This window comes from Pogona vitticeps, chromosome 14, assembly GCF_051106095.1.
Source record: "Pogona vitticeps strain Pit_001003342236 chromosome 14, PviZW2.1, whole genome shotgun sequence".
Classification (NCBI taxonomy): domain Eukaryota; kingdom Metazoa; phylum Chordata; class Lepidosauria; order Squamata; family Agamidae; genus Pogona; species Pogona vitticeps.
In genome coordinates, this window is record NC_135796.1 from 11,550,587 (window position 1) to 11,575,831 (window position 25,245).

At 41.9% G+C, this 25,245-nt stretch overlaps 1 protein-coding gene across 2 annotated transcripts; it reads left to right on the forward strand.

Moving 5' to 3' along the window:
* Nucleotides 1–621: 621 nt before the first annotated feature.
* CDC45 (cell division cycle 45) lies at nt 622–22,541 on the forward strand. 2 transcript variants are annotated; one of them, XM_020805449.3, is made up of 18 exons: nt 629–797; nt 4,446–4,505; nt 6,027–6,119; nt 7,183–7,320; nt 8,801–8,953; nt 10,011–10,066; nt 11,030–11,078; nt 11,604–11,665; nt 12,443–12,493; nt 12,834–12,953; nt 13,692–13,823; nt 14,364–14,462; nt 16,350–16,511; nt 16,979–17,117; nt 18,665–18,748; nt 19,894–20,012; nt 20,766–20,842; nt 22,152–22,541. In XM_020805449.3, the coding sequence occupies exons 1-18, from the start codon at nt 684–686 to the stop codon at nt 22,214–22,216; spliced, it is 1,773 nt and encodes a 590-aa protein (XP_020661108.3). In that variant the 5' UTR covers nt 629–683; the 3' UTR covers nt 22,217–22,541. The 2 variants fall into 2 exon arrangements, 1 of the variants encoding a protein (XP_020661108.3); XR_013539217.1 differs by lacking the exon at nt 19,894–20,012 and having other exon boundaries at nt 622–797.
* Nucleotides 22,542–25,245: the final 2,704 nt, after the last annotated feature.

The window sequence follows — 25,245 nt, forward strand, 5'->3', positions numbered from 1 at the left end:
TGGACCATGGAAACCCAGCCAAACGGAACTTAATAAATCTCGCGAGATGTGTTTTCATCCCCTCCCGCGCGGGTTTCCCTCACAATAGCGGCTATGGATTTGTTTTAACACTTTTTTGTCGTTTAACTTTAAAAGGAGTTGGAGGAACGGCGGGGCCCAAAACAAATATGGCGGCCGTTGACGTCACAGCGAAGGCGTGCCTCCGGCTCGCCCCCAAATAAACAAAATGGTCATTGGACCCGCCCATCCCTTTTGTTACCAAAGAAACAGGACGGGAGGGGGGGGAGAAAGAGAGAAAGAGATCAGAGGAAGCCCACCCTCATTTATCATCTTTTGTACTGGAAGAATTGGCTCAAGCCGCCTTTGAAACTCACTTCCGGTATGAGACGACCTCTATGTCCTGCCCCGCTTATGGAGGATAGAGTCGCAATGAGACCGGACGTTGTGGTCGAGTACTATGAACACCGCGACTCTGAATCTATCCGAGAAGAAAGCCCGTCCTCTTCGCCTCGGGACGGCTTATTCCGATTGGTTGAAGCAAGAGGGCGGCGGGAGTACGACCAATCAAAATGTCAGAACGGGGAGGGGAAAGAGGCAGAGCGAAGAAGCCTATTGGCGGCGATTCGGAGCGTGGCGACCAATGGCGATCGGCAAAAGAATTGGGCGCCTTCCTTTGAGCGCGGATGAGGCGCGTCTTCGCCTTCCCTTCGCCGCCATTGCCGAGTCTCCCCTCAGCGCTGCCGGTCATGTTCCTGACAGACTTCCGTAAGGAGTTTTACGAGGTGGTCGTGAACCAGGTCAGTCGGTGTCCTTCGGGAGGCCCGGAGAGCCAAGGGCGGCCGAGTGAGGAAGGCGTTTCCCTCAGCCTTCGAGCTCCTGGAAGCCCCTGAGGGGGTGGGGGATGGGGTCTTTCCTTTGTTCCCAGGCTTGGCCTACCCGACAAAAGGGGTTTGTTTTTGCGAAAGGGAATGCCGGGGCAGAACGAAGAAGGGCCTGCGAGTCAATGGCGAGGAATCCGGCCCTTCAGGTGCTTTGGTTTCCTTCCCCCCCCCAAAAAAAATCCATTCCCATCACTCACCTTGAGGGGGGGGGAGATGTAGGCCCATCCTCAGCCCCACAGGCTCGCCAGCCCCTGCCCTAAATTAATGAAAACACGAGAAATGGCGAAACTTTGGCCCTCCCAATTTATTTATTTATTATTTATTGCCCTGCAACTTCCATGGTCCTTTGACATTGGCAATGCATACTGGGGATTCTGGGATCTGGAGTCCAAAAAAATCAGGCATGTCAAAGTATGCCACCCTCTCCTAGATCGGTGTGTAGTAAAGAGAAATAAAATATCGCCACCGTAGAGTGGTCGAATAGGCCAAATGGGTGGGGTATAAATCAAATAGATAAATAAGTAAAGATAGTAGGGCCCCCATATCCACGGATTCAAGCCCTACCTGCAGATGCTGAAAACGCGGATTATAGCGAACACTATATTAATAGTCAACGTCATACATAGACTGGTCTCTGGCTCCCTCTAGTGGCCTGTTCTGGTAACTTCACCTTCATTTTTCTAGCAGTTTGCTTTTAATATTTTCAGACCATGGATGAATCAATCAGCTGATATTGATCCCACGGATAAGAGGGTCCTAATGTAATGCAATCCCGAATTCCTAGTCCCAAACTGTCAATACCTCTCCCATTAGGCCAGCAGGCTTGGGTAGGTAAGTGAGTCTGAAACTGGGTGCTGACACCCAAGAGGGAGGCATCAGCATATTTCGGGGAACCCCAAGGTTCAGAGGAGTAGAAAATCTTGTGGGAAACACTTAGGGTATGAAAGAAATGTACTAGTTAGAGACACATTTGGACATTTGCACTCCTTTTGCAAATATATGTATGTTTGATGTTAGTAAGATCAAATGATTGAAGTTGCCCATTACTGGGTGAAAATTGTATCTGAAATATTTGCTGATTGTCCTGTGGTGCTTCTGACATGAATAAAGAAAGAAAGAAATTTTGGGCACAAAAAAGTCTCAGACTTTTTTTTACAGAATCAGTACTGTAAGGACGAAAAGGAAAAACAAATGTTCGTATAGTATCTGGAATGCTTTGCTTGGAAGGAATTGTTAGTCCCCACTTTCAGCTTGGTGGAAAAACATTGTCTTGCTTATAGACAATGTAGAAAAACCTCTGCAAGGTTCTTTGTTTCCCTACAAGAGGGGGAAAAAACTCATCATTTTTTCTGTCAAGGATAGTTCATGAAAAGCTGCGGGTTCTGTGCAAAATAAGTATTTAATGTGAAAAAAATCACAAAAAATTTAGAAAGTTTTCTGTATGCAAAATGTTTCTGCACAAAAATACCAAGTTGTTGCAAAAAGCTATAGAAATTTTGAAAAAACTCTTGGCCTGATCCAGAAGGTAGAAACATTTGGAAGTTTCTTATTTTCATTTGTGACAATAAAATTAACAAAAATTGCATCCCCGTAGTGTGGAATATGTGGTGAGTGACAGTTTTAGTTGGCCTAAGCTTTCAAGGTCTTCTTCATTTGTAGCCCATGAATCAAGTAAAGCTTACTGTTTATGATGCCACAAGAGTCTTTGCTGTTTTTGATACAACTCTTGTTAGGAAATGAGGATTAGACATTTTGTTGCAGATTCCATCTTTAAAGGCATGTACATTCATTTCCCGTTCACTTTTGCTTGCGTTTCTCCCTCCACCTGCTGTTTTGTTTTGTTTTCTAACTTGTTTACAAACTGATCTGCTGGATGTCTGGATCTGTAAAATACTGCTTGCAGCAATTTCTGTAAGGGTAGCTGTGTCATGTCTATCGCAACAGAAACAACAAAAACAGATGAGACTAATTGAACATAATGGTTAGCATTTTTATAGCAACCTCCCTGTGAAGTGACATTTCCTTGGCTGGTGCTATACAAGTAATAATTCTAATCTTGTTTACTGAGAAATTATTGCAATTGAATTCATTGGGGCTTGTTTCCAGGTAAACATGCTCAGGATTCTTATATATGTTTACTTTGAGAGACCTTTTACTGTGTTCATTTGGACTTATCTCTGAGTAAACATGACAAGATTGTATTCCAAGCCTCTTTAAGAACATACAATATTCTTTATTTCTGCTATAACGGACTAATGCTGGAATTTTATTTACCGTAACAACCATGGAATTTGTTTTAAAAGAGTTAAGGTTTTGAAAGTAAACAGGAAAATGATAAACAACCAAGTTTTCCAAATAAAGGATTTAAGTAGGAGTGTGAAGGAGCACATCTAAAAAGAAAAAGTGTAGAAAACTGCATGCCAGGGGGGAAAAAACCTAGGCTGAATCCTTCTCCTTGATTTGTTATATTTTTACATACTGTATAAGGAATTTTTGGGTGAGTGCTCATTTTGGAGTATTTGGGCCTTCAAAAGGTGAGCATTCAAATCTGCCTGTTTCCACTTAGATGGTCAGAAGCCATCTGTGCACTTCTGTCTTCTGGATGTTTGATCCGGCTCTGAGGTTGAAATGCTGACGGATTGTTGAGATAAGCAGAAATAGGATCCTTTTGTTTCCCATCCTGTGCTTGCCAAAGGAACAGCTAGGCATTACTGGGCAAGCTGGAGCAAAGACCCTGATGCGGTATAAACTTTGCAGAATTATGAAGAGGGTCACCTAATAAAACATGGGGGGTGTCTTGTCAGCAGCAGAAACTTGGGGGTGGATTCAAGGCACAGGAAGAACGTAGATGCTTCTACCACAAGCCATCATTAGTCCAAAGGTGAGGTGGAGACAGCCTCTAAATTAACAGAGGAGGAGACACATTGTTGGAGGACAAGTCATAGTTTTTAGCTGTGATGGCTTAATTGACCCTCCTTTGTCAAAGGCAGATGTCGCTGAATACGAAGCACTGGAGACAATCTACTATTTAAGCGCCCTTGTGGTCTTCCTGAGGTATCTGGAAACAAAGTGCTGGTCCAAATGGACCTTCTTTCCAGAGGGCTCTTTACGCATTGAGAAAGTGCCCTTCCCAAGGTTGCCAGACTACATGAGCTGTGGAGTCCAAACTGTTTGGATGGCCACAGGTTTCTCGTCATACTCTAACCCCCTCTTTTTTTTTTGTAGCCACCATTGTTTGCATTAAGTGCTTGTAGGTCAGTGTTATTATCTTATAGTTGATCATCTCCATCATAATGATGTGTCTTCAAGTCAATTCTGACATAGGGCAACCTTTTTTCAGGATTTCTAGGGAGAGAATACTGAGAAGTGGTTTCCCATTCCCTTCTTCCAGGAGTGCCCTGGAATTATGCAGCTTGCCCAAGGCTACGTAGGCTGGCTCTTCTTCCACGACGTACAGTGGAAAGTGGAACTCCCAACCTCTGGCTCTGCCGCCAGATACCTGTCTCACTGAGCTATCCAGCCAGCTGTTGTTATAATCAATACCTGTTATGTTTTTACTCCTAGAGGGTGCTGCTGCTTGTTGCGTCGGATGTAGATGCCTTATGCGCATGTAAAATACTTCAGGTAAGTCTGCAGTGTAAAAAGAACAAGAGACAAGCCAATGTATGAATAAAATGTTACATACAGTGGGGTCTTGACTTAAGAACAGCTCGAGTTAAGAACATTTTGACTTAAGAACCACTCTTATAGGAAAATATTGACTTGACTTACATACTTAGATTTGAGTTAAGAACTAAAAAAAAACCACGTGGGAGGCAGGGAAAGTGCAAAAAGTGAACTTTCAGTTAACTGTTGGCCAGTGAAAAGGGTGCCTGTCTGCTTCCTCACTCCTCCCAGCGTTTAGAGAGTGGATTGGGAGACAGTCTTCGGACTGCCTGGTCCTGTCCTGCCTGGACTGTATTTTCCCTGCCTTCCCTGAACCTTTCTTGACCTAAGAAAAAAAAAGAAACAAAATATCCCCCTCTAGTGGCCGAAGGCGGAATAGCAGCTTCCCATTAGTTTCTATGGACAGAAAAGAGCAGATACGGATCAAATGGTTTTCAATGCATTCCTATGGGACCTGAGAACTTTTAGACTTGAGAACCGCCTTCCAATACGGATTAAGTTCTCAAGTCAAGACCCCACTGTAGAGATGTGTGGGGACATAGAGGGTATCTGTGGATATGTTGTTATGTCCTGTCCAGTCAGAACCAAGAGACTTATAGTGACTCTAATAGGGCTTCCAAGGTAAGTGAGATATTTAAGGAATAGTTTGACTAGTTAAGGGACGTGGTGGCGCTGTGGGCAGAAGCCTGTGCTGCAGGGTCAGAAGACCAAGCAGTCGTAAGATCGAATTTACGTGACAGAGTGAGCGCCCGTCGCTTGTCCCAGCTCCCACCAACCTAGCGGTTCGAAAGTATGCAAATGGGAGTAGATTAATAGGGACCACCACGGTGGGAAGGTCACGGCGTTCCTTGTCTAAGTCGCACTGGCCATGTGACCATGGAAGATTGTCTTTGGACAAAACGCTGGCTCTATGGCTTGGAAACGGGGATGAGCACTGCCCCCTAGAGTCGAACACGACTGGACAAAAATTGTCAAGGGGAACCTTTACCTTTACCTTGACTAGTTCCACTCCCTTGTTGAGTTTCCATGGTTGAGCAGGGGTTCACAACCAGGCCTCTTGAGTCCTAGTCCACTGGGCATCCTCTGTGGATGTGACATCTTTATAAAAAGTGAAGCAAAATGGCCTTTCAAGGTGCTGCTGAAATACAGTTAAATGACAGGCAAAACAATGTCTATATTAGGTAGAGACTCATTTCCATTCTTATATTCTTTGGGACTGTTTCCCAGTTTTAGTGTGGAAACCACACAGAGATCTAAGAAATGAATAGATGGTTAATCAACACTTTATTTATAGAACTCTAGATTTTTAGATGCCATGGATCCTTGTGCTTGTCCTGCAGTAAATCCGTATTTACTTTGATGTGACAGGATGTGATAAATGTTTGGAGTTGCTCAGAAACTACTGCTGAGCCAAATACATAAACTGTAGGGGTGGTAATTGGATGTTTCCTTCTTGAAAATTACCCTTTTGTTTTTCAGGCTTTATTTCACTGCGATCATGTGCAATATACACTAGTCCCAGTCTCTGGATGGCAAGAGCTTGAAACAGCATTTCTTGAACATAAAGATCAGGTAAAAGCATACTTAGAAAAGCAACATTATTTTTTTCTTTCAGAAATACAGCAGGACCTCTGTATCTGCAGGGGATGAGTTCCAAGCCCTCACCGTGGATGCTGAAAAACACTGATAATAGCAAATGCTACACATAGCATGGAGTCTGGTTCCCTCTAGTGCAGGGGTGGGCAATTAATTTCTATAGCGGGGCCACATGAAAAATCTGAACTGTGTTCAGGGGCCGAACCAACTTTACTTAAAAATAAAAAACAGTGATTTTATGATTGTTTTCATTTTAAACTTGTTAATCTTCACAAATACTAAAGAGGTTTTTTGTGGTATGTTAAAGATAAGCAACTGATCAACTTTAGACAAAAAGCTATAAATTGTTTTGATGTTCAAAACTGTCCGCGGGCCGGACAGGAGCGGCTCGGAGGCCATATGTGGCCCTCAGGCCGCACTTTGCCCAGGTCTAGTGGCTAGTTTTGGTACCTTCATATTTAGAAATATATGTTTCTAGGATTTTTATTTTACTATTTTCAGACCGGGGACAAGAGAATCAGTGAATATTGATCCAGAGATAAGGGGATTCTAATACAGTACAGAACCAATGAAATCCAGTTAAGTTCAATGAAATGATTCCACAGGAAGGAAGCTGCTTTTTTTTGAAGCCAGATCTTGGACTAAGATAGCACAGTACTCTGTTAGAAGCTCTGAGATGTTAGTAGCTGAATGTGGAACATTTTGCATGCAACACATGCCCCCTTTTGCTGAATTCTAGCCCTTCTCCATGTTGCCTACTAGTGCATGATATTGATCACTTCTGCTGCAGCAGCATAAATTGTCAGATAAAACAAGATTGCATTAGATTTAATCCGCACATTAAATGTTCCTTTCAGCTGCAGACAGTACTTTAATTCTTCGGCTGGGGTCCCAAGAACTTAGCCATGTTTCCTCTCGGGAAATATAAAGAATCAGGGCTTGATATTACCTCTGGGATGGAATTATTAATTATTTGAGAGATGGATTAGTATTTTATACAAAACAGATAAATTTACACCTTAATCTCCTTTATGTTTAGTTCCAGTATTTTGTTCTAATAAACTGCGGCGTGAATATTGATCTCCTGGATGTTCTGCAACCTGAGGAAGATACTGTTTTCTTTGTCTGTGACACACACAGGCCTATCAATGTCGTGAATGTTTACAATGAGACACAGGTAAAAAAATCTGCTTCTTTTGATAATATGAGAAAGGATCCACTTATCCAATAGTTTTCTGAGTCTCGCCACAGAGGTGCTGTCCTAACCTATAAAATGTTCAAATGACCTTGGAGTCAACCCTGTGTAAGTTAAATTCCCTTTACCCTCTTCTAGTGTTCAGGCCAGCCGGTCCGAGAGAATGGGTGTAAATATTGTAGGTCAGGAGCTGCTCAGCTTTGAGGTGAAGGGCTGAAGAAGCAGCCTGTTTCATTAAATTTCATGCCTCCATAGGTGACTAGATCAGTGCAGTATTGGAAGAGATAGCCGTGTAAATCTATGCAAGCGTATCAGGCAAAATCCAGAGACAAAACAATACCAAAAAAGAAACAAAAAACTGACAGCTTAAAAACAAACATACGCCTAATTACTGCATGCAACCCATGAACATTTAGAATGAGAATCTGGTTTTTCATTCTGTTTCTTTATGTCTGATGAAGTGGCCGTGTCTACGAAAGCTTACATTAAAACATAGTGTTTAGTATTTAAGGGGCCACATGCTTTTGTCTCTCTCTTTTTGTATTGTATTCTCTTGTTTTGTCGCTTTGGATTTTGCCTGATACAGATCACTGCGGTTCATCCAGCCTTAACTAACAATAGTGATTAAGTACAGATATAGTGAGTCAAAGCACTTGGATAATTTCATCCTAACCATGCAGGAGACCCGTTCTTGCAGCTCCGCATAGGTGGCCACCCTTTAAAAAAAGCTATAACGAAGGCGAACTCATCACTTTTTTAAAGCAGTTTGTGTTGGAGTTTTGAATTTCTAGTAAAATTCCTTTTGCTAAGCGGTAGAAGTAGAGAGATTCACAGAGGAGAATAACTCCAAATTCCCCAGATTTAGTCTATCCCTTTCTCATTACCTGGCTTTTCTCAATAACTCACTTTGAAATATTTGTAGGAGAACAACTAAAAATATTCCGTTATAGTTATGAACAGATCAACAGCAAACAAACAAATTGACTATTCAAACAGTCTATAGAGAGAGAAAAAGAACTCAGCAAAGAGGCCGGGCTCTCTTTGAATTCAGAGACAGGGAAGAGCAGTTAGTGCTGGATAGATTGATAGTCACAGCAGCCAAGAAAGTTTTCTCCCATCCACACCTACTAGAGGCAGCATGCGAGGTTGTAAAAACTCGAACAGTTTGTTCCTCAATTTAACAGCTGTTAATATCAAATTCACGGTGGTGTACTTGGTTCTCCTGCTCCCTGCTTTATCATCAAACAACCAACCTGCCTGTGGGGTAGGTGAGGGATAAGAGATGGTAATTGGTCCAAGGTCATCTAGTGAGCTTCCCAATTCAGTGGGGATAAAACCTGCATCTCCCAAGTCCCAATCAAACACACCACCAAGTGCTGACTGTACCACGTTCGCCTTACCTTTTGCTTTTGTATCATTTAATTTCCAACATGCTTTACTTAATTAGACTTGACTTTGCTAGGTAAAACTCCTGGTTAAACAAGACGATGACCTCGAAGTTCCTGCTTATGACGATATCTTCAGAGATGATGATGACGACGAAGAGGAAGGAGAAGATTCTGGGAATGAAAGTACTGGATCAGAGCCTTCAGGAAAGCGAAGGAGATTTGAAGAGGTTAGACCTTGGATACGTTGGAATAAAATGTACCTAAATACTAAAGGACTGTTATTTTTTCTTTCAGGGCAAAGTTTGCAAATAAGCCTATAATTTAGTAGCAACATTGGTATTGGAAAGTGAGAGAAAATACATTAGTTAACAAGCTGGTCATTTGTTCTTTTCACAAACAAATGAAAGCAGAGTGTGCTGCTTATATACCTCCCATTGATGCTGAAAGCACTCTGGGCATTTTGGAATTTTTAATGATGCAGGCTACACATTGCTTTGCCCCGGTGGGCTGAGTATAGTGGTGCCTCGCATAGCGACATTAATCTGTGCAGCAAAAATCGCTGCTAAGCGATTTTGTCGCTATGCGATTTAAAAAAGCCCATAGAAACGCATTAAAACCTGTTTAATGCATTCCTATGGGCAAAAAACTGACCTTAAAGCGAAGATCCTCCATACGGCGGCCATTTTCGCTGCCTCTTATGCGAGGAATCCATGCAAAAACAACGGGCGGCCATTTTTTTAACCCGGTGGCCATTTTAGAACCGCCGATCAGCTGTTAAAAAATCTTCGTTTTGCGATGATCGGTAAGTGAAACAGGGAAACGATCATCACAAAGCAAAAAAAAAAAACATTTAAAACATCGCAATGCGATCGCTTTTACGATCGCAAAATCTTCATCGCTATGCGGTTTCGTCGCTAAACGGAGCGCCCGTTAAGCGAGGCACCACTGTACTCCATTTATGAACCTTAGAAGGATGGAAGACTGAATCAACTTTGAGCTGGATATCTAAGCCCATCGGGATCAAACTCAGGTTATGAGCAGAGTCCTGGCTGCAGTAATGCAATTAAAAACCACTTTAGGGTTGTTTATGTTTCAGGGAGTTATAATTCAGGGAGTTATAAATCACTCCTTTATCTGAGACTGGCTGGTTATGCTATTGTAATTCTCATAATATAGCATAGTATACAGTTATTTGATACTTAAGAGTTCTGCTGAAAGTTAAAAATATTAAGATATTTATTTTATGCTTCAACATTGTTGGCTTCTTCCAACCCTGTTCTCTAGGAAATAGTGGAAAAGACAATGAAAAGGCGGCAGAGGAGAGAATGGGAGGCACGCAGGTTCGTTTTCCGACTTACCTCTTTATACAGTAGGACCTCCTTATCTATGAGCTCAGTATCCACTGATTCACTTATCCACGATCTGGATATATTAAAAGTAAAATCCCATAAATATATATTTCCAGAATGTCATTACCTGAACTGGCCACTAGAGAGACCCAAAGGCCATGCTATGCGTAGCCTTTGCTATTATCATAACGTTCACTACCATCTGTGTTTTCCAGCATCTGCAGGGGAGCTTGGAACTGATCTCCCGTGGATACAGGGGTCCTGCTGTAATTATAAAATAGTGGTTATAGGCTCTGAAACATTTGAATGTTTAGTGGATCATCTTGAATGACGGCCACAACAGCTTGTAATTCCAGTTGCTATTTATCTCGTAGATTTTTAAGTTTGTGTCTTATTTCCCAAGTTGTGGTCTAGCTTCTGGCTTTTGAAAGCAAATGTCAGCGGTTTTTAGTAATCTATTTCCTTTAATATGTTTGCAATATGTTGGAGGCTTAAATTTATCCCTACAGGGGTGTCTGAATGGCATTGTTATAAAGGGCAGACTACAATCATTTCCATGGATCATGTTTCATTTATTGCAGTGGAACATGGTTCTAAATGCAGAACTTGGAAAAGTTACTTTTTCAGATTACATCTCAGAATTTATGGCTAGCAGAATTCAGGAACTTTTGGCATAGCTATCATTTTCTAACCTCTACCTAATTGTGCGGCAGATAGTAGCTTCCCTGTACCTTGTTTGGAGTCAGCACAAATATTTTTCATCTATGTAGGTATGGAGCCACTACTTTCTGCTAAAATTCACAGGGCAGGTTTTGGTTATAAGTGCTTTGTGCACGTACATAAGGATGCTCAAAAGTAAGCTGGCTTTGTCCCGCTGTTCATACTGGAAATATTTTAAAAATCATAAATTCTTTGTACTTAACTAAAAATGTTTCTCCCCCTCCCTTTCTTTAGGCAAGAAATTCTTTTTGACTATGAGCAATATGAATATCATGGGACATCTGTAAGTATTACTGTAGAACCCCTGTATCCACAGGGAATTGGTTTCAAGCCCCCCTGTGGATGCTGAAAAATGTGGATTATAGCAAACACTCTAAATAGCTTGATCTCTGGTTCCCTCTAGTGATCATTTCTGGTAACTTCATCTTTAGAAATTGTATTTCTAGGATTTCCCCCCCTCCCCAATATTTTCAGATCACGGATAAATGAATCAGTGGATACTGATCACACGGATATGGGGAGGGTCCTCGTGTTAGTGCCAAAGATCATGAAAGAGAACTTTCTTCCAGTCAGGGCTTTATTATTAAATAGTAATGAAAAGACTGAAATATTGGCGCAGTTGACTAACTGGGGGTTTCAGAGATTTGTAGTAAAAAAAAAAAATCCACATTGAGCGAGGATGTCATGTGCTTTCCCTTTCCTGCCTTTTTCATGGGCGCAGTAGCTCTGGCGCTATTTGAATGAGGAAAGGATTAATCTTTTCTTCATTCATGCTGATCTATTTATGGTTTGGCTTTTTCGCTTGCAGTCAGCCATGATGATGTTCGACTTGGCCTGGGTAATGTCCAAAGACTTGAATGATATGCTGTGGTATGTAGTCTTGTTTGTGATAGTAACTTTGTTCCCAGAGCTGTTTTGACCTGTACGAAATATCCATTTCTTTGCTAAAGAAAAAAAAGGAGAAAAACACACAAGAATGTCCTTGCTTTTTCTCCTTGGAGTAGTGGCATATCACAATGTTTTGAAGATTTTTGGGACATGATTGCATCGGTCTTAGATATGCCTGCAGCCACTTTCTTTTTCACCTCTAGTGTAGCTACAAGGAAGAGTTTGTTTCCATTTTCTTTTCTACAGTTTGTATTGTCAAAACCCGACCAAGCAATATTTCACTTTGTTTCTGTTGGAAACAAGCATGAAAGTTATCATCACATAAAATGCAGTAGGAAGGGGCCCTCTAAAGTCACCCAGTCCAAACCCTGCTCAAGGCAGGAATCCAAATCAAAGCAGATCTGACAAAACAGTTATCCAGTTTTCACTTGAATGCCTCCAGCGTTGGAGCGCTCAACAATTCCTGAGGTCATGGGTTCCATTGTCGTACTGCTCTAACAGTTAAGAAGTTTTTCCTGATAGTCAAATCAAATCAGGCTTCCTGTAGCTTGAGCCCATTATTGCATGTCCTGCGCTGTGGAATGATCGAGAACAGATCCTGCTCCTCCTCTGTATGTCTGTCTCCTCTTAGTCTTTTTCCCCCCCAGCATAAAATGAGATTTCTTACAAATTCTTCATTCCTTACCTCTCTCTCTCTCTCTCTCTCTCTCTCTCTCTCTCTCTCTCTCTCTCTCTCTCTCTCTCTCTCTCTCTTTTAAGGTGGGCCATTGTTGGACTAACAGATCAGTGGGTTCAAGACAAGATCACTCAGTAAGTGAGCCATTCACACCTATTTTAATCTGAAGTTTCTTTTTCAATTTTTATACCTGCCTTGGGGGATGAGGCAGAAAGCGGGGGCAGGATGGGACAGGAAATATAAATGTTTTTCAAGTGAGTCATAAATTGAATCTGTTAATTTCCGGAGTAAGACTGGAAGCACGAACATGGTATTTTAAAGAAACAGATGCTCATTTCATGCCCTGAGCTATTTTTACAGCTAAAGAGAATTGGGATGTATTGTTGTTAAGAACAATGGCTGCTGCTATATCAATAATGGCATTGTAAGGGAAAGAAATAATAAATATTGCCTCTTTTTCTCCTTGATCAAAAGAATGAAATACGTAACAGACATTGGAACCCTGCAGCGTCATGTGTCCCGGCATAACCATCGCAACGGAGATGAAGAGAACGCTCTTTCTATTGATTGCATGAGGATAGCATTTGAATACGAGTATCCTTTTGAATAATGGAGGACAATTCGTTACAAATATGTGGAAGGATGGTTTGTAGTCATTCCTGCTTCACTGTCTTCATACAGTGACCCAGTTCACACATAATGAGTCAGTTCCGGATGTCCTCATGCTTTCTTTGGATTTATCTAGATGTTCTAGCACTGTAGACATCCGGACATGTATAATAGCAGTTTTAAATAATCCTGTAAAAACAAAAAACGGAGAAGTAGTAAGAGTGTTACTTCATACTCAGGAGCTCTGAAATCAGTTTGATAACCTACGTAATTACGAATATTGTTCCATTATTGACCTGAATCCTTTTGGGTGTGTGGAGCGTAAACTCTAAATGGCGCAACAAGCGTGCACAGTTATTCCAGCTGTCTGTTACAGCCTCAGATGTATCTAGATCATACATTTGGTTGTGCACTCAAGTGCCAGAAAACGAAGCCACTTGCACAATTTCCTTTTCCCGTGTTGCACTTTACAATAGGCTTCTGGAAGTGATCTATTTAATATGCCCAGGCTGAAATCCAGTAGTAAATCTCACCTAGAGTTAGCCTATTGAATCAATGGAACTTGACTCAACAAATCTCCACTGATTCAGTGGGCCTACTCTAGTTGTGACTGGCTTTTAGCTATTATTTCTGTGGCGATGGAATAAAGACAGTCATCCTAATCTTTAAGACTTTTGATCCAACTGATATGGCTGTTTTTCCTAATTCTGATGATGGCTTTAGCTTGTGCCTTGCCCTCTACCAACACTGGTCATTATATGAAAGTCTTTGCAATACCTGCTACACTTCGGCGAGCTTCAAGCTTTGGTCTGTCCAAGGCCAGAAAAGACTGCAGGAATTCCTTGCTGATATGGGGTGAGTCTTCCAAAGAGCTGGGGGTGGGATCGGTAATCATGTTACTTCACAAAAGTTCGGGACTTATCCTTGCCCCAAGGACCTTACAGTCTAAAATATTAAAAAAGCAAGATATGTTGCTTATAGCACTTAAAGCACTCTCTGGGTGATTTATAGCTTAATTATGCAGGCTACACATTACTCCCCCAAGCAAGCTGGGTACTCAATTTACTGACCTTGGAAAGATGGAAGGCTGAGTGAACCTCCAGCTAGCTACTTGGGATGGAACCCAGGTCTTGAACAGAGTTTTGGCTGCAATACTGCAGTTTAACCACTGCACCACCAACTATATTAGGTAGATCAGCCATCTAACTCAGTTTCCTTTGTTCCTTAAGAGTAAAACCATTAATCAGCTAGTCAGAGCTGAACCACAAAGAGGTTAGCAATAGCTTGGCTTTATGCGCTAGGCAGCCACATTTTCTCTCTCACACACACAGAAACAAAAATGTTCTACTAACGTGCCATTGACATACAACTCCTTGAATGTTTGCGGTTTTCTAGATTACCTCTGAAGCAAGTAAAACAGAAGTACAATTCCATGGACATTTCCTTGAAAGAGAACCTGCGGGAGATGATTGAAGAATCTGCAAATAAATTTGGGTAAATGATATCCCTGACATATTTTTAAAATCTGAGTCAACTTGTTCATCTAAGGTTGGGAGTTCAGTTCCCCCCTGGGTCTCCTTGACGGGGTCTGGACGTGATGAGCCATAGGGTCCCTTCTAGCTTGGCAGTTCTAAGATGATCGTGATGGTGACAATGACCTGTAGGTCGTGGAGGGGAAGCGGAAGCCCCCTCAGAAATGATACAGTATATTTTACCGAATTCTTCAGCTATTTCCTAATTCCAGCTATGTAGCAACAGGATATATGTCATTTGCGCCCACAGACTTAGGTGTTCAATACTTCACACAGATTTGCTAATTCCATTTTTATACCACTTGAAGGAATTAATAGGCAGTCTGTAAAATGGGGATAATTATCATGGCCATACTTAGAGGTTAGTGATGATCATAGATATGAAATGCTATGTATGCTTTTTAAAAGTATATAAGAATAGTGGTGCCCCGCATAGCGACGTTAATCCGTTCCAGGATTAACGTCGCTATCTGGAAACTTCACTATACGGAACATAAACTCACTGGTAAGTGAAGATTCCCCATCTGGCCACCATTTTCGCTGCCTCGGTAAGCGAGGGCAGGGCGTGAAAACGCTGTGGGCGGCCATTTTCTGCACCCGGTGGCCATTTTGGAACTATCGATCAGCTGTTTTCTAAACATCGCAATGCGAAGATCGGTAAGGGAAACGGTTAGCGATCATCGCAATGCGATGTTTTGCCACCTAAAACATCGCAACGCAATCGCGTTAGCGATCGCAAAAAACACATCGCTATGCGGATTCTTCATTAAACGGTGTGCTCGTTAAGCGAGGCACCACTGTATTAGCATTTTTAGTTAATTTTAAATATTTTACCCTGCCCTTTTCCTTGAAAAAAGGGCACCCAAGGCAGCTTACATCCTTAAAAGACCATATTTAAAAGCTGAAAACAGTAAGGATACAAAGATTTAAAAAGGATCAAACACATCCCATAGTAAAAATGGTAAACGGGATCAACCCCAAACACAGATTCAAAGCGACAAGGCCTAAGAGAGCTTTGGGTAGTGTGGGTGGCATATAAGTTAAATAAATAACATTCCATTTAAGAACCCCACTCAGGCCGCCTATCACTCAGGGCAAGCCTGCCTGAAGAGAGAGGTCTTGGCCTGCTTGCGGAAGGACAGCCAAGATGGGGCCAGCCTGGCCTCCAGTGGGAGGGAGTTCCAAAGTCTGGCGGCAGCGACAGACAAAGACCTTTTCTGTGTTCCCACCAAAGACACCCGTGAAGGTGGTGGGATTGAGAGAAAGGCCTCTCCTGAGGGTCTTAACACTCAGGCAGGGTCATGAAGGAAGATGTCTTTGAGATCGCTTGGACCCAAGCTGTTTAAGAATGTATAGGCAATGGTGTGGTACCTTCAGAGGAAGCTTTTAACTAGTCCTTCTGACTGGTCTGCCGCCGCCTTAGAGAGGGGAGGGGCAGGGCAAACAAAAAAGCCAAAGAAGGTAGGGGATTTGGGAAAGAAAAGCTGGGATGGGGTGACGAAAAGGTTGAATGGAGGAGGAAACGGGGGGGGCAAGAAAAAAAAGCGCCAATCTATAGCCAAGCAGCAAACAGGTGAAAGCTTGCTTTCTACGCTGGCTTGCACTGGAGAGTGACAGCTAGAATTTCCTTTTTAACAAGTTTATTCATGCTGAGAGGTGCTGCTAGGCAATAGACGTACCCCTTCCCGGGGAAACGGTCCTTTTTAATTCAATGGGATTTGATTTCTGCACATCCTCATAGGATTATGGCTGTTAGATTTCACACGTCCTCCTATCAAACATGATGGTAAATGGCAGACATTACGCAACCATGCTTGAACGTATCACTCTTGGCCTAACTTTTTAACAGGATGAAGGATTTAAGAGTACAAACCTTCAGCATCCATTTTGGCTTTAAGAACAAATTTTTAGCCAGCGATGTCGTGTACGCGGCAGCTTCCTTAATGGAAAATGTAGAGAAAGATGAAAGTGGAACGGATAATTTCATCAAGGCTTTGGACAGTCTTTCCAGGTAATGTTCACCACTCTAAGCTCATGTGGTTTCTTTTATAACTCTTAATCTAGTCTATGTCATTGGCATGTCATATGCAGTTTCAGGATATCACTCCAGCTGTGTCTTTCTTATGCATAACCCATCCATGTAAGAATATCGATGCAAGTGGATATTCATAATAAGTACATTAGAACCATGTTATATGCAGGGGATTGGTTCCAAGCCATCCCCCACCAGTGGATGCCAGAAACTGTAGATAATCGTGAACCTTAGAGAGAGAGAGCACATAGTTTCTGGTTCACACTACTGTAGTGGCCATTTCTGGTAATATACCTTGGATACATATAAATATCTGCGTATTTCTGGGGATTTTATGTAATATTTTCAGGCAGCAGATAAGTGAAACTGGATATTGATACATATGGATAGAGGTGTCGTCCTCCAGTAAAACAGCTTTGTTATATAAATTTTTTCTCCTCCTTCAGGAGTAACCTGGACAAGTTACATCAAGGACTGGAACTGGCAAAAAAGCAACTGTGTGCCATTCAGCAGACTGTAGCCAGCTGCATCTGTACCAATCTGATAATCAACCAGGGACCATTTCTTTACTGCTACCTCATGGAGGTAAAAATTTGCCTTCATGCTTTGAAATTTTTGATTTTGTTTGTTTATTCAATGTATAGACCTCCATCTAGCAAATTGCTACTTTGGGTGGTGTACAACAAATTAAACATACATTACACAGGAATACAGACAATGGAGTATTCCAGACAATAAACCATAACTCCAGACAGGCAGCAAAACCATTTCTAGAACATGCTACAAGAGTACATTATTCTTTTTTCTCTGGTGTCCCAACTGGCTTTCTCTCTAAAGGCTTATTTGAATAGTTCTGTTTTTAGGAGCTTTTTATATATGCAAAGGGAGGACGCCTGTCATATTTCCAGCAGGAGAGCATTCCATAGAGACGGCATCACGGCAGAGAAAGCCCAAAGTTTCTGATTCCCATTTTTCGGGCTTCTCTGGGGCTTAACACCCGCAAGTATGAGGTCTGCGCAGACCAGGTCAGACAGACAATAAGACTTGGCAGAAGATGTTCAGACAAGGAGCAAGATCCCAAACCATTTAGGACTTTAGATAATTAGAGCCAAGACTTCGAACCTAGCATGGAAGCAAAAGCTGATCTGGTCTCCCAGACCATACTTGAAGGTTCAAAGCCAGAGTACAGTGGTACCCAACAAGACGATGTTAATTCGTTCCATTGAAATAGCTGTCTTGTGAAAACATTGTCTTGCAAAAAGTGTTTCCCCACTGGAATGCATTGAAATCCGTTTAATGCGTTCCATTGGGGAAAAGTCGCCATCATTCTGCGAAAATCGCTCATAAGGAAGCCATTTTGTGAAGCGCCGATCAGCTGTTAAAATCGCTGTCTTGCAAAGCATCGGTCCCGAAAATGCCCATTTTGCGAAGTGCCGATCAGCTGTTAAAATCGTCTTGCAAAAAACGGTCTGTGAAAATTGCCCATAGGAAACACTGTTTTGCGAAGCGCTAGAGCGATCACAAAAATCCATTGTCATGCAGATTCGTCGTTTTGCGAGGTCATCGTCTAGCAGGGCACCACTGTAGTTTAGCTTTACTCATTTAACACATAAAGGCTGCAAACTGGTAGTCAGTCTCAGCCATAGTAGGCCCATGAAATCCGGGGAGATTTGGTGAGTCGACATTTATGTAAGTTCTATTGATTCATTGGGCCTACTCTTACTGGATTTCATCTTCTGTAAGTCGCTCTTTGGGAACAAAGGTGCATGAGAAGGGTCAGTTTGGTTTTGAAAGGAGTGTCACGAGATGAGAGGTTTGACGGTGGCTCTTTATTACCTAGTTGTCTAGTTTGTCGTGATTTAGGAGACCAAGGAAAATGGAAAATCTTGTGGTCCTTCAGGGTTTTTTTTTTACTCTAAAATTTGACTATAGATGCAAACAGAGCTGTCAGCCATCCTGAATATTATGATTATGACCCAAGGAGCCATGTTCTCTTTAACTCTTTATTTCTTTCTACATTTGACAAGCTCCTGAATCATAAAGAGAATATGATTGGAAAATGCAGAGGGGGAATGAATTCCCCTGATATTAGAGTATGTGGAACTCCAGCGTAATTCTGTTTTTCTTCCCAGGGCACACCAGATGTAAAATTGTTCTCGAGACCGGTATCATTACGTCTGCTCAGTAAACACTTACTCAGATCCTTTGTTTGTTCTGTAAGTAACATTCGGTTTTTATGTTTCCTCAAAATAGATATCCTTGTTATCTACAGGGGTCTTTCTCTGATTGGTTTTAAACTGCTTTTTATACCATCTTCATACGTGACCCGCCACTGTGAGGCTCATAATGAGGTGTGGCAACGCAGCAAGGAAGGAAAGCCTTTTATGAAAGCACAGGGCAGTCTCATTAGGCAGAAGGCTGATGGCTCTGCCTTCCTGGTATGAGCTCAAGAATGATCAATTATTTTTTTAAAAAAAAACTTGGGGGGAAAAAAGATTATGTTTAAGTCCAACTGGCTGAATACTCAGTGGTTTAGGCATCTGGCTGCAAAGTCAGAGGTTCGGAGTTTGCTCCTCCACTGTGCCTCCTGGGAGTAGAGCCAGCACGTGTAGCCTTGGGCCAGCTGCACAGTCCCAGGCTTCCCCCAGAAGAAATGAAGTGTCAACCACTTCTGAGTATTTTCTACCTGGAAAACCCTGAAAAAGGGTCACCATAAGTCAGAATTGACTTGACGGCACACAATTCTTATTCTTGTACTTATTTAACACAACTCACCCCTACATTAACTCTATTTTTAAAAATTGAAGGTCGCAGTGGAGAAGTCATAACTTGGGACAATTCTGCAGCTGAGTTGCCTAAGGTGGATTACATCTCTTGCTTTTCATCTCTTTGAAGAAGGTGAAGAAGCGTTGCAGATGTACAAGAGAAACATGGTTTTCATCCTCCCCTTCAAAATTTAAAGCCATCCTGCAAGAAAATGTCCGATCCCTGTCAAATCTTTTTATTGTCTGTTTCATCCACTACTGTGGCATTAAATGTTGTGTTCTTTATTTATTTTAAGACATCCCGTATGGATTAGAGGTGTTTTTTCCTGAGGCTCACTTGCCTCTCTTTAAATCTGGGTGGGCTGAAGCCTGAAATTTGCCAGTGCCATAAAGTACATAAAGATTGGATACGTGTACCATCAAAGAGGAGAAAGTCTATCTGGTGCAGGGAAGGTTTGATCTGGTCCAGGGAAGGTTTGATCTATAATCCTTTCTAGATAAATCTAAACCCCAAACGAGCTCTTCAAAAACAAGGCTACAGGCTTAAAGATTCTGTCTCCGAGCTTTGAGTAATCAAGATGCTTTCTGGGTTCCAGACCAAAAACAAGCGCTGTAAGCTGTTGCCGATGGTGATGGCAGCGCCCATGGATATTCAGCAAGGGACGGTGATCATGGTGGGGATTCCACCTCACACAGAAAGCTCAGACAAAAAGAAGTGAGTGTTTCTTGGCTGATCCTTTAAGATAAGAACCCTGGTAAGCTGAGCTCCACGTCTGGTGTGAGCGAGGCTGGGCCTTTGAATCCCTTGCTCCATGGGAAATCTCAGATTCTGCAATGAAATTTTGCAATGAAATGGCAAGCTTTGTACACTTCTTTTGTACTTGTGTTAAGAACCAGCCTGCAGTTAGGGTTGGAGTAGATTTGATCCAGGAGAATCCCGGTCCTTCCTTTCCTTTGAAACTCACCTTCGCTCACTCACTTCGTTAATCTTCATTGTGGTGAAGATAAAATAAAGGAAGGAGGGGGAAACCTGACGTCCTTAGGAGAAAGGTGGTGTTATTAGCTCTGTTTGTATCCATGCAGAGTTGTAATGTGTATTGAAGTTAGGGCTGTGTCTAGTCATGTACACTTTCTGAAAAGTTGCTCTGCACAAAAAAAGCAACACAAAGGATTTTTGATGGACCAGCACTCACAATTGTAGTGTCTTCACCCAAGTCCTTTAAAATTGCTCCTGATGGTGGGGGGATCCTGTGGAACCGTAGAGGCCCCGTCACACAGAGCTGGAAGGAGGAAGAGGAGACTAGCAAGAGTCTGATGCTTGGCCTTGCGCAACTAGAAATATTTTCTGTTAGGACCAAGTCACTTTTAGATCATTGTCCTTGGTGTGTGTTTTTCCCATAAGTGTGTATTTAATGCTCTGTAGGAAAATTCTGACAAACCTATGTTTGCATTTCTTTTCACTCCCTAGTTTTTTTGGAAGAGCCTTTGAAAAAGCAGCAGAGAACACGAATTCTCGGACCTTGCACAACCATTTTGAAATGTCCAGTAAGTAAGCAGGCCATGCTTCTCCTGCCGATTGTGTCTGAGCTGGTGGCAAGTGTAGCTTTGACATTTCTCCCGCTGAGCTGGCTGTTGTTTTTCAGAGGGAGGCCCATGTTGGAGGTGCTGGAAGTTAAGCACCAAATAAGGCAGAAGTGGAGAAAGTGTGGCCTGCAGGCTCTTGTCTGCCCATCAAGGGCCTTTTGGTGGCCCCTCGAGCCACCCCAGGGCTCCCCTATGCCTTCTAGGACAAATGGGGGGGATTATTGTTCTTGCTCCTCGGGCGCCCCCCCAGAGCAGAGTTTTTTGCTTTAGGAAACTTAGGGGTTCCCTTAAGACACCCCCATGTTCCAAAATCAAAATAGAAATTTGGACACTACTCACATCCCGCCGTCTTATTTGGGGGCTATTTTCACTCATTTCTAGATCTGATGCAACCTATGCCGAGGACCCAGATTCGACCCTTTCTGACTTAAGTGTTTGTTCAGACATGCACACTTATCACTTGATGACAAAAATATATGATTGCATGCATGTATGAAACACTGATTAAAATCAAATGCCTTGCATTCCTTCTGCTGAATTATATTCTGTAGAGACAGAACAGGGAAATAAGTTGGGAGTAACATAATTACTCCTAATAAGTTGTGGTTTTTTTCCCAGCACAGGATATAACAAAGTCACATTTTTAAAGTACCACGATGAGTGATAAAATCACTTCATTAATCTTATAAGTAATGTTTGCCAGTTACTATTTCATTCTTGATGTTTTCCCTGACACACCCCAAATAAAGGTGGAAAGTGAGAAAAAGCAACCACCGGTTCATCGGTAATAAAAACAAGTTACAGCAACAATGAATTATTTTCCAAACACTGGAACAAGCAATGGAATGAGTTACTTTTAAAAAGTAACTTTCCAAGCCCTAATTAAGTGGTAAGAAATAGAATAACTGGATGATGTTGGACAAAGCAGTGTATCCGGTAGTCTGTCCTAGGAGCTTTCCTGTCTGAATTTGACTCCTCACAATGTTTAATGGAACCCGCCCAGAGTAGACTTTGCCTAAAAGGGCGGGATAGAAATCACATAAATGAATGAATGAATGAATGAATGAATGAATGAATGAATGAATGAATGAATGAATGAATGAATGAATGAATGAATGAATGAATGAATGAAGAGAACAACACACAGTGGATTAATGCAGTGGTCAGTGTACATCCCAGCCCGGATAGCCTGGAGAACTCCTTCATCTAACTTTGGTGAGATTCTGTTCCAACTAAGCTTACTTTCTAATATCTGTTTCTTTTATTTTAGTAATTGAATTGAAAATGGAAGACAGGAGTAAATTCTTGGATGCACTTATTTCTCTTCTGTCCTAACGGTACGGTGGCGCCGAAGATTATTCTTTTTTTAAAATCGCGAACATTTTTCGAAGCTGATAGGTTTTAATGTGATATTGGTCATGCTTTACTTTTAAAAAGTCCCCTTCTCCCTCCCCCCCGCTCCCCTAGAAAGGTCTTGATACCTTTCTATTTGTGAGTTTTACTTTGTATGTATGAAATATGTAAATCCTGGTATTTTATATCTGTCTTAATTTTATATTGATTGTATATAAAACTATTTTGGAACAATGGAATTTTAGCTGTAGCCAGGCCAAGTATTGCAACGGGAAACTGTAATCGAATAAACGTTTTATTTCATGTTGCGGTTGATGTAAAGTCCCTATGCTCTCTGGAGAACATCTGTCTTACGCTCCTCTACATAGAACCACTGGGTAGCACCGTGGTTTCAGCATCTTGATGCAGAGCCATCGGCTGGGAGTTCAAATCCCCACTGTGCCTAACCCTGATAGGGGCTGGATTCCTTGATCCATAGGATCCCTTCCAGCTCTGCCCTTCTAAGATATTGCAAATAATAACGTGTAAAAATAGTTGTGCTATGAACTTGCTACAGAGCCTCAGGGGCTAGGCCTATCGTATAGGTGGAGTGCCAGGTCACATGAGGAAAATGGTCATCATGACAGAAATGGTTTGCTCTTTCTCTGAAACTCTCAGAGTATTTTCATGCACGAAACATGTCATTCCAAAATTCAAGTAATATGAAAGACAGCTGATGTAAAAAGTGATTGATAACCATGCAAAAAATTAGAAGAGACCAGTGTCTTCTGGTTGAGAATAGCCGTTTCCCCCTCTACCTGCAGCCAAAGAATGCCTACAGACTTTAGTGCTACTCTAGAGAATGTTCAGTGTTTCCATGACAAAAGGAAACCTTTCTGGGCCATAAAGGATTTTTTTAGTGAAAAAAATCACATAAAATTGTCAGTGTTTCAATGGCAGCCGTGCCAGAAAATACGAAATGCATTCTTAGGAGCTGTGATTGTTCACCTGGATTCTGCCACCTTAATGTTTTGAAAGGGTCCCATGCTCCACATAAATATTTTGGAGTTCACAATGGCAATTGTATTCATAGAACAATAGAGTTGGAAGGGACCTACAAGGCCATCAAGTCCAACCCTCTGCTCACTGCAGGAATCCAGATCAAAGCAGATCTGACAGACAGTTGTTCAATTTTCTCTTGAATGCCACCAGCGTTTGAGTGCTCACCAACTCCTGAGGTCATTGGCTCCATTGTTGTATTGCTCTAACAGTTAAGAGGTTTTTTTCCTGATAATCAGCCTAAATCTGGCTTCCTGTAGCTTGAGCCTATTATTGCATGTCCTGCACTCTGGAATGATCAAGAACAGATCCTGCTCCTCTGTATCACTACTTGAATGCATGACTGCTCTGTATGACTACTTGGGGGGAGATAGGTAAAGGTAAAGGTTCCCCTTGACATTTAGTCCGGTCGTGTCCGACTCTAGGGGAGGTGCTCATCTCCGTTTCCAAGCCGTAGAGCCAGCGTTTGTCGATAGACAGTTTCTATGGTCACATGGCCAGCACGACTAGGCACGGAATGCTGTTACCTTCCCACCATGGTGGTCCCTATTTATCTACTCGCATTTTTACATGCTTTCGAATTGCCACGCTGGCAGGAGCTGGAACAAGCAACGGGAGCTCACTGTCCTCTGAAAATGCCAGCCACAGAGACTGGTGAAACTTTAGGAAGAAAAACCTTCAGAACACGGCCAAACAGCCCAAAAAAACTACAACAGCCATTTTATCTTTACTCTTTTTTTAAAAATCCAAAACACCTTTCAAGAAATCACTAGCATAGTAATAACAAAAGGCCAATTGCAGTTTTTTTAAAAATACAAAATATAGTGATGGTAAAGCAGAGGAGATGGCATAAGTCCATAATTTCTCATGTACAGGAAAGAATTGCAGCTCTTAATTAAAACAGGTAGAAAGAGAGAGTTTAATGGACCTCCCTGGGAAGCAAATTCCATTATTCCAGTGCTAAGACCAAGGAAACCCTGACTTTGGAGAAATCAGGACTTCAGCAGGAGACCTGACTACACTGCGTTCTTTGTCACATTATGCCTCTTAAAGAGGTCTGGAGATTTCAAACATGTGCACATTATTTTCACAAAAGGAAGTGTGGGTGAATACCTTTTATTGGGCCACTATGAAAATCATAAATTGCAATTGTTTTCATTAATATATGCCTATTTGGTTGGTTCTGAAAATGACAGTGCTGTGCATTTGGGATTTTTATTTTTTTGGTTTCTAACCACGTAGCTTACTTTGTTTCATTAAAAAAAAGTTGGTTATAAAGCTTTACTTGCATAGCCTTCCCGTCAGAAGGTACCACAATATGACTGCCCTCTACTGGAAATTGAGGAATGGATGCTTTGTAGTACCAGTAGCTGGCTAGGTCCTTTGTGTTACCTTGACGTCTGCAAGCTGAAATCTTTATCAGCTACAGGAGGCAGTTTTTCTTTGGTGGGAAGATTAGTGCGCCTTATAGGCAGGTGGCTCAAACTCAGAGTTTTGGTTGGGGCTGGAGTTTTAAAAATAGAATAGCTGACAACTAGCAAATCAGCTTATGCCCTGTTATGTATCTGCATTCCATTTTGCTGTGTCTGAATGCAAAGAGAGACATTCCTAAAGGATTACATAGGCGCAGTAAAATGTTTTCCCCCATACAATGCTTATTTACTGAAAGAACACCATGATCGCCCACTCTTAATCATTCATAGTTATAGGATTTCAAGCTCAGAAGTGGCCGGTCAAGAGGCAGGTTAGAAACTCTTCAGTATTGGACAACTTGAAGTTTTCTGCCACAAATCCTGTGGCTTTGCATAGTATGTTGAACTAGAGTTTGTTGTGTTATGTGCTGTCAAGTCACCTCCAACTTATGGTGACCCTATGAATGAGGGATCTCCAAAATGTCCCATTCTCAACAGCCCCTGCTCAGCTCTAAGCCTGTGGCTTCCTTTAGGGAGCCAGTCCATCTCATATTTTGGTTT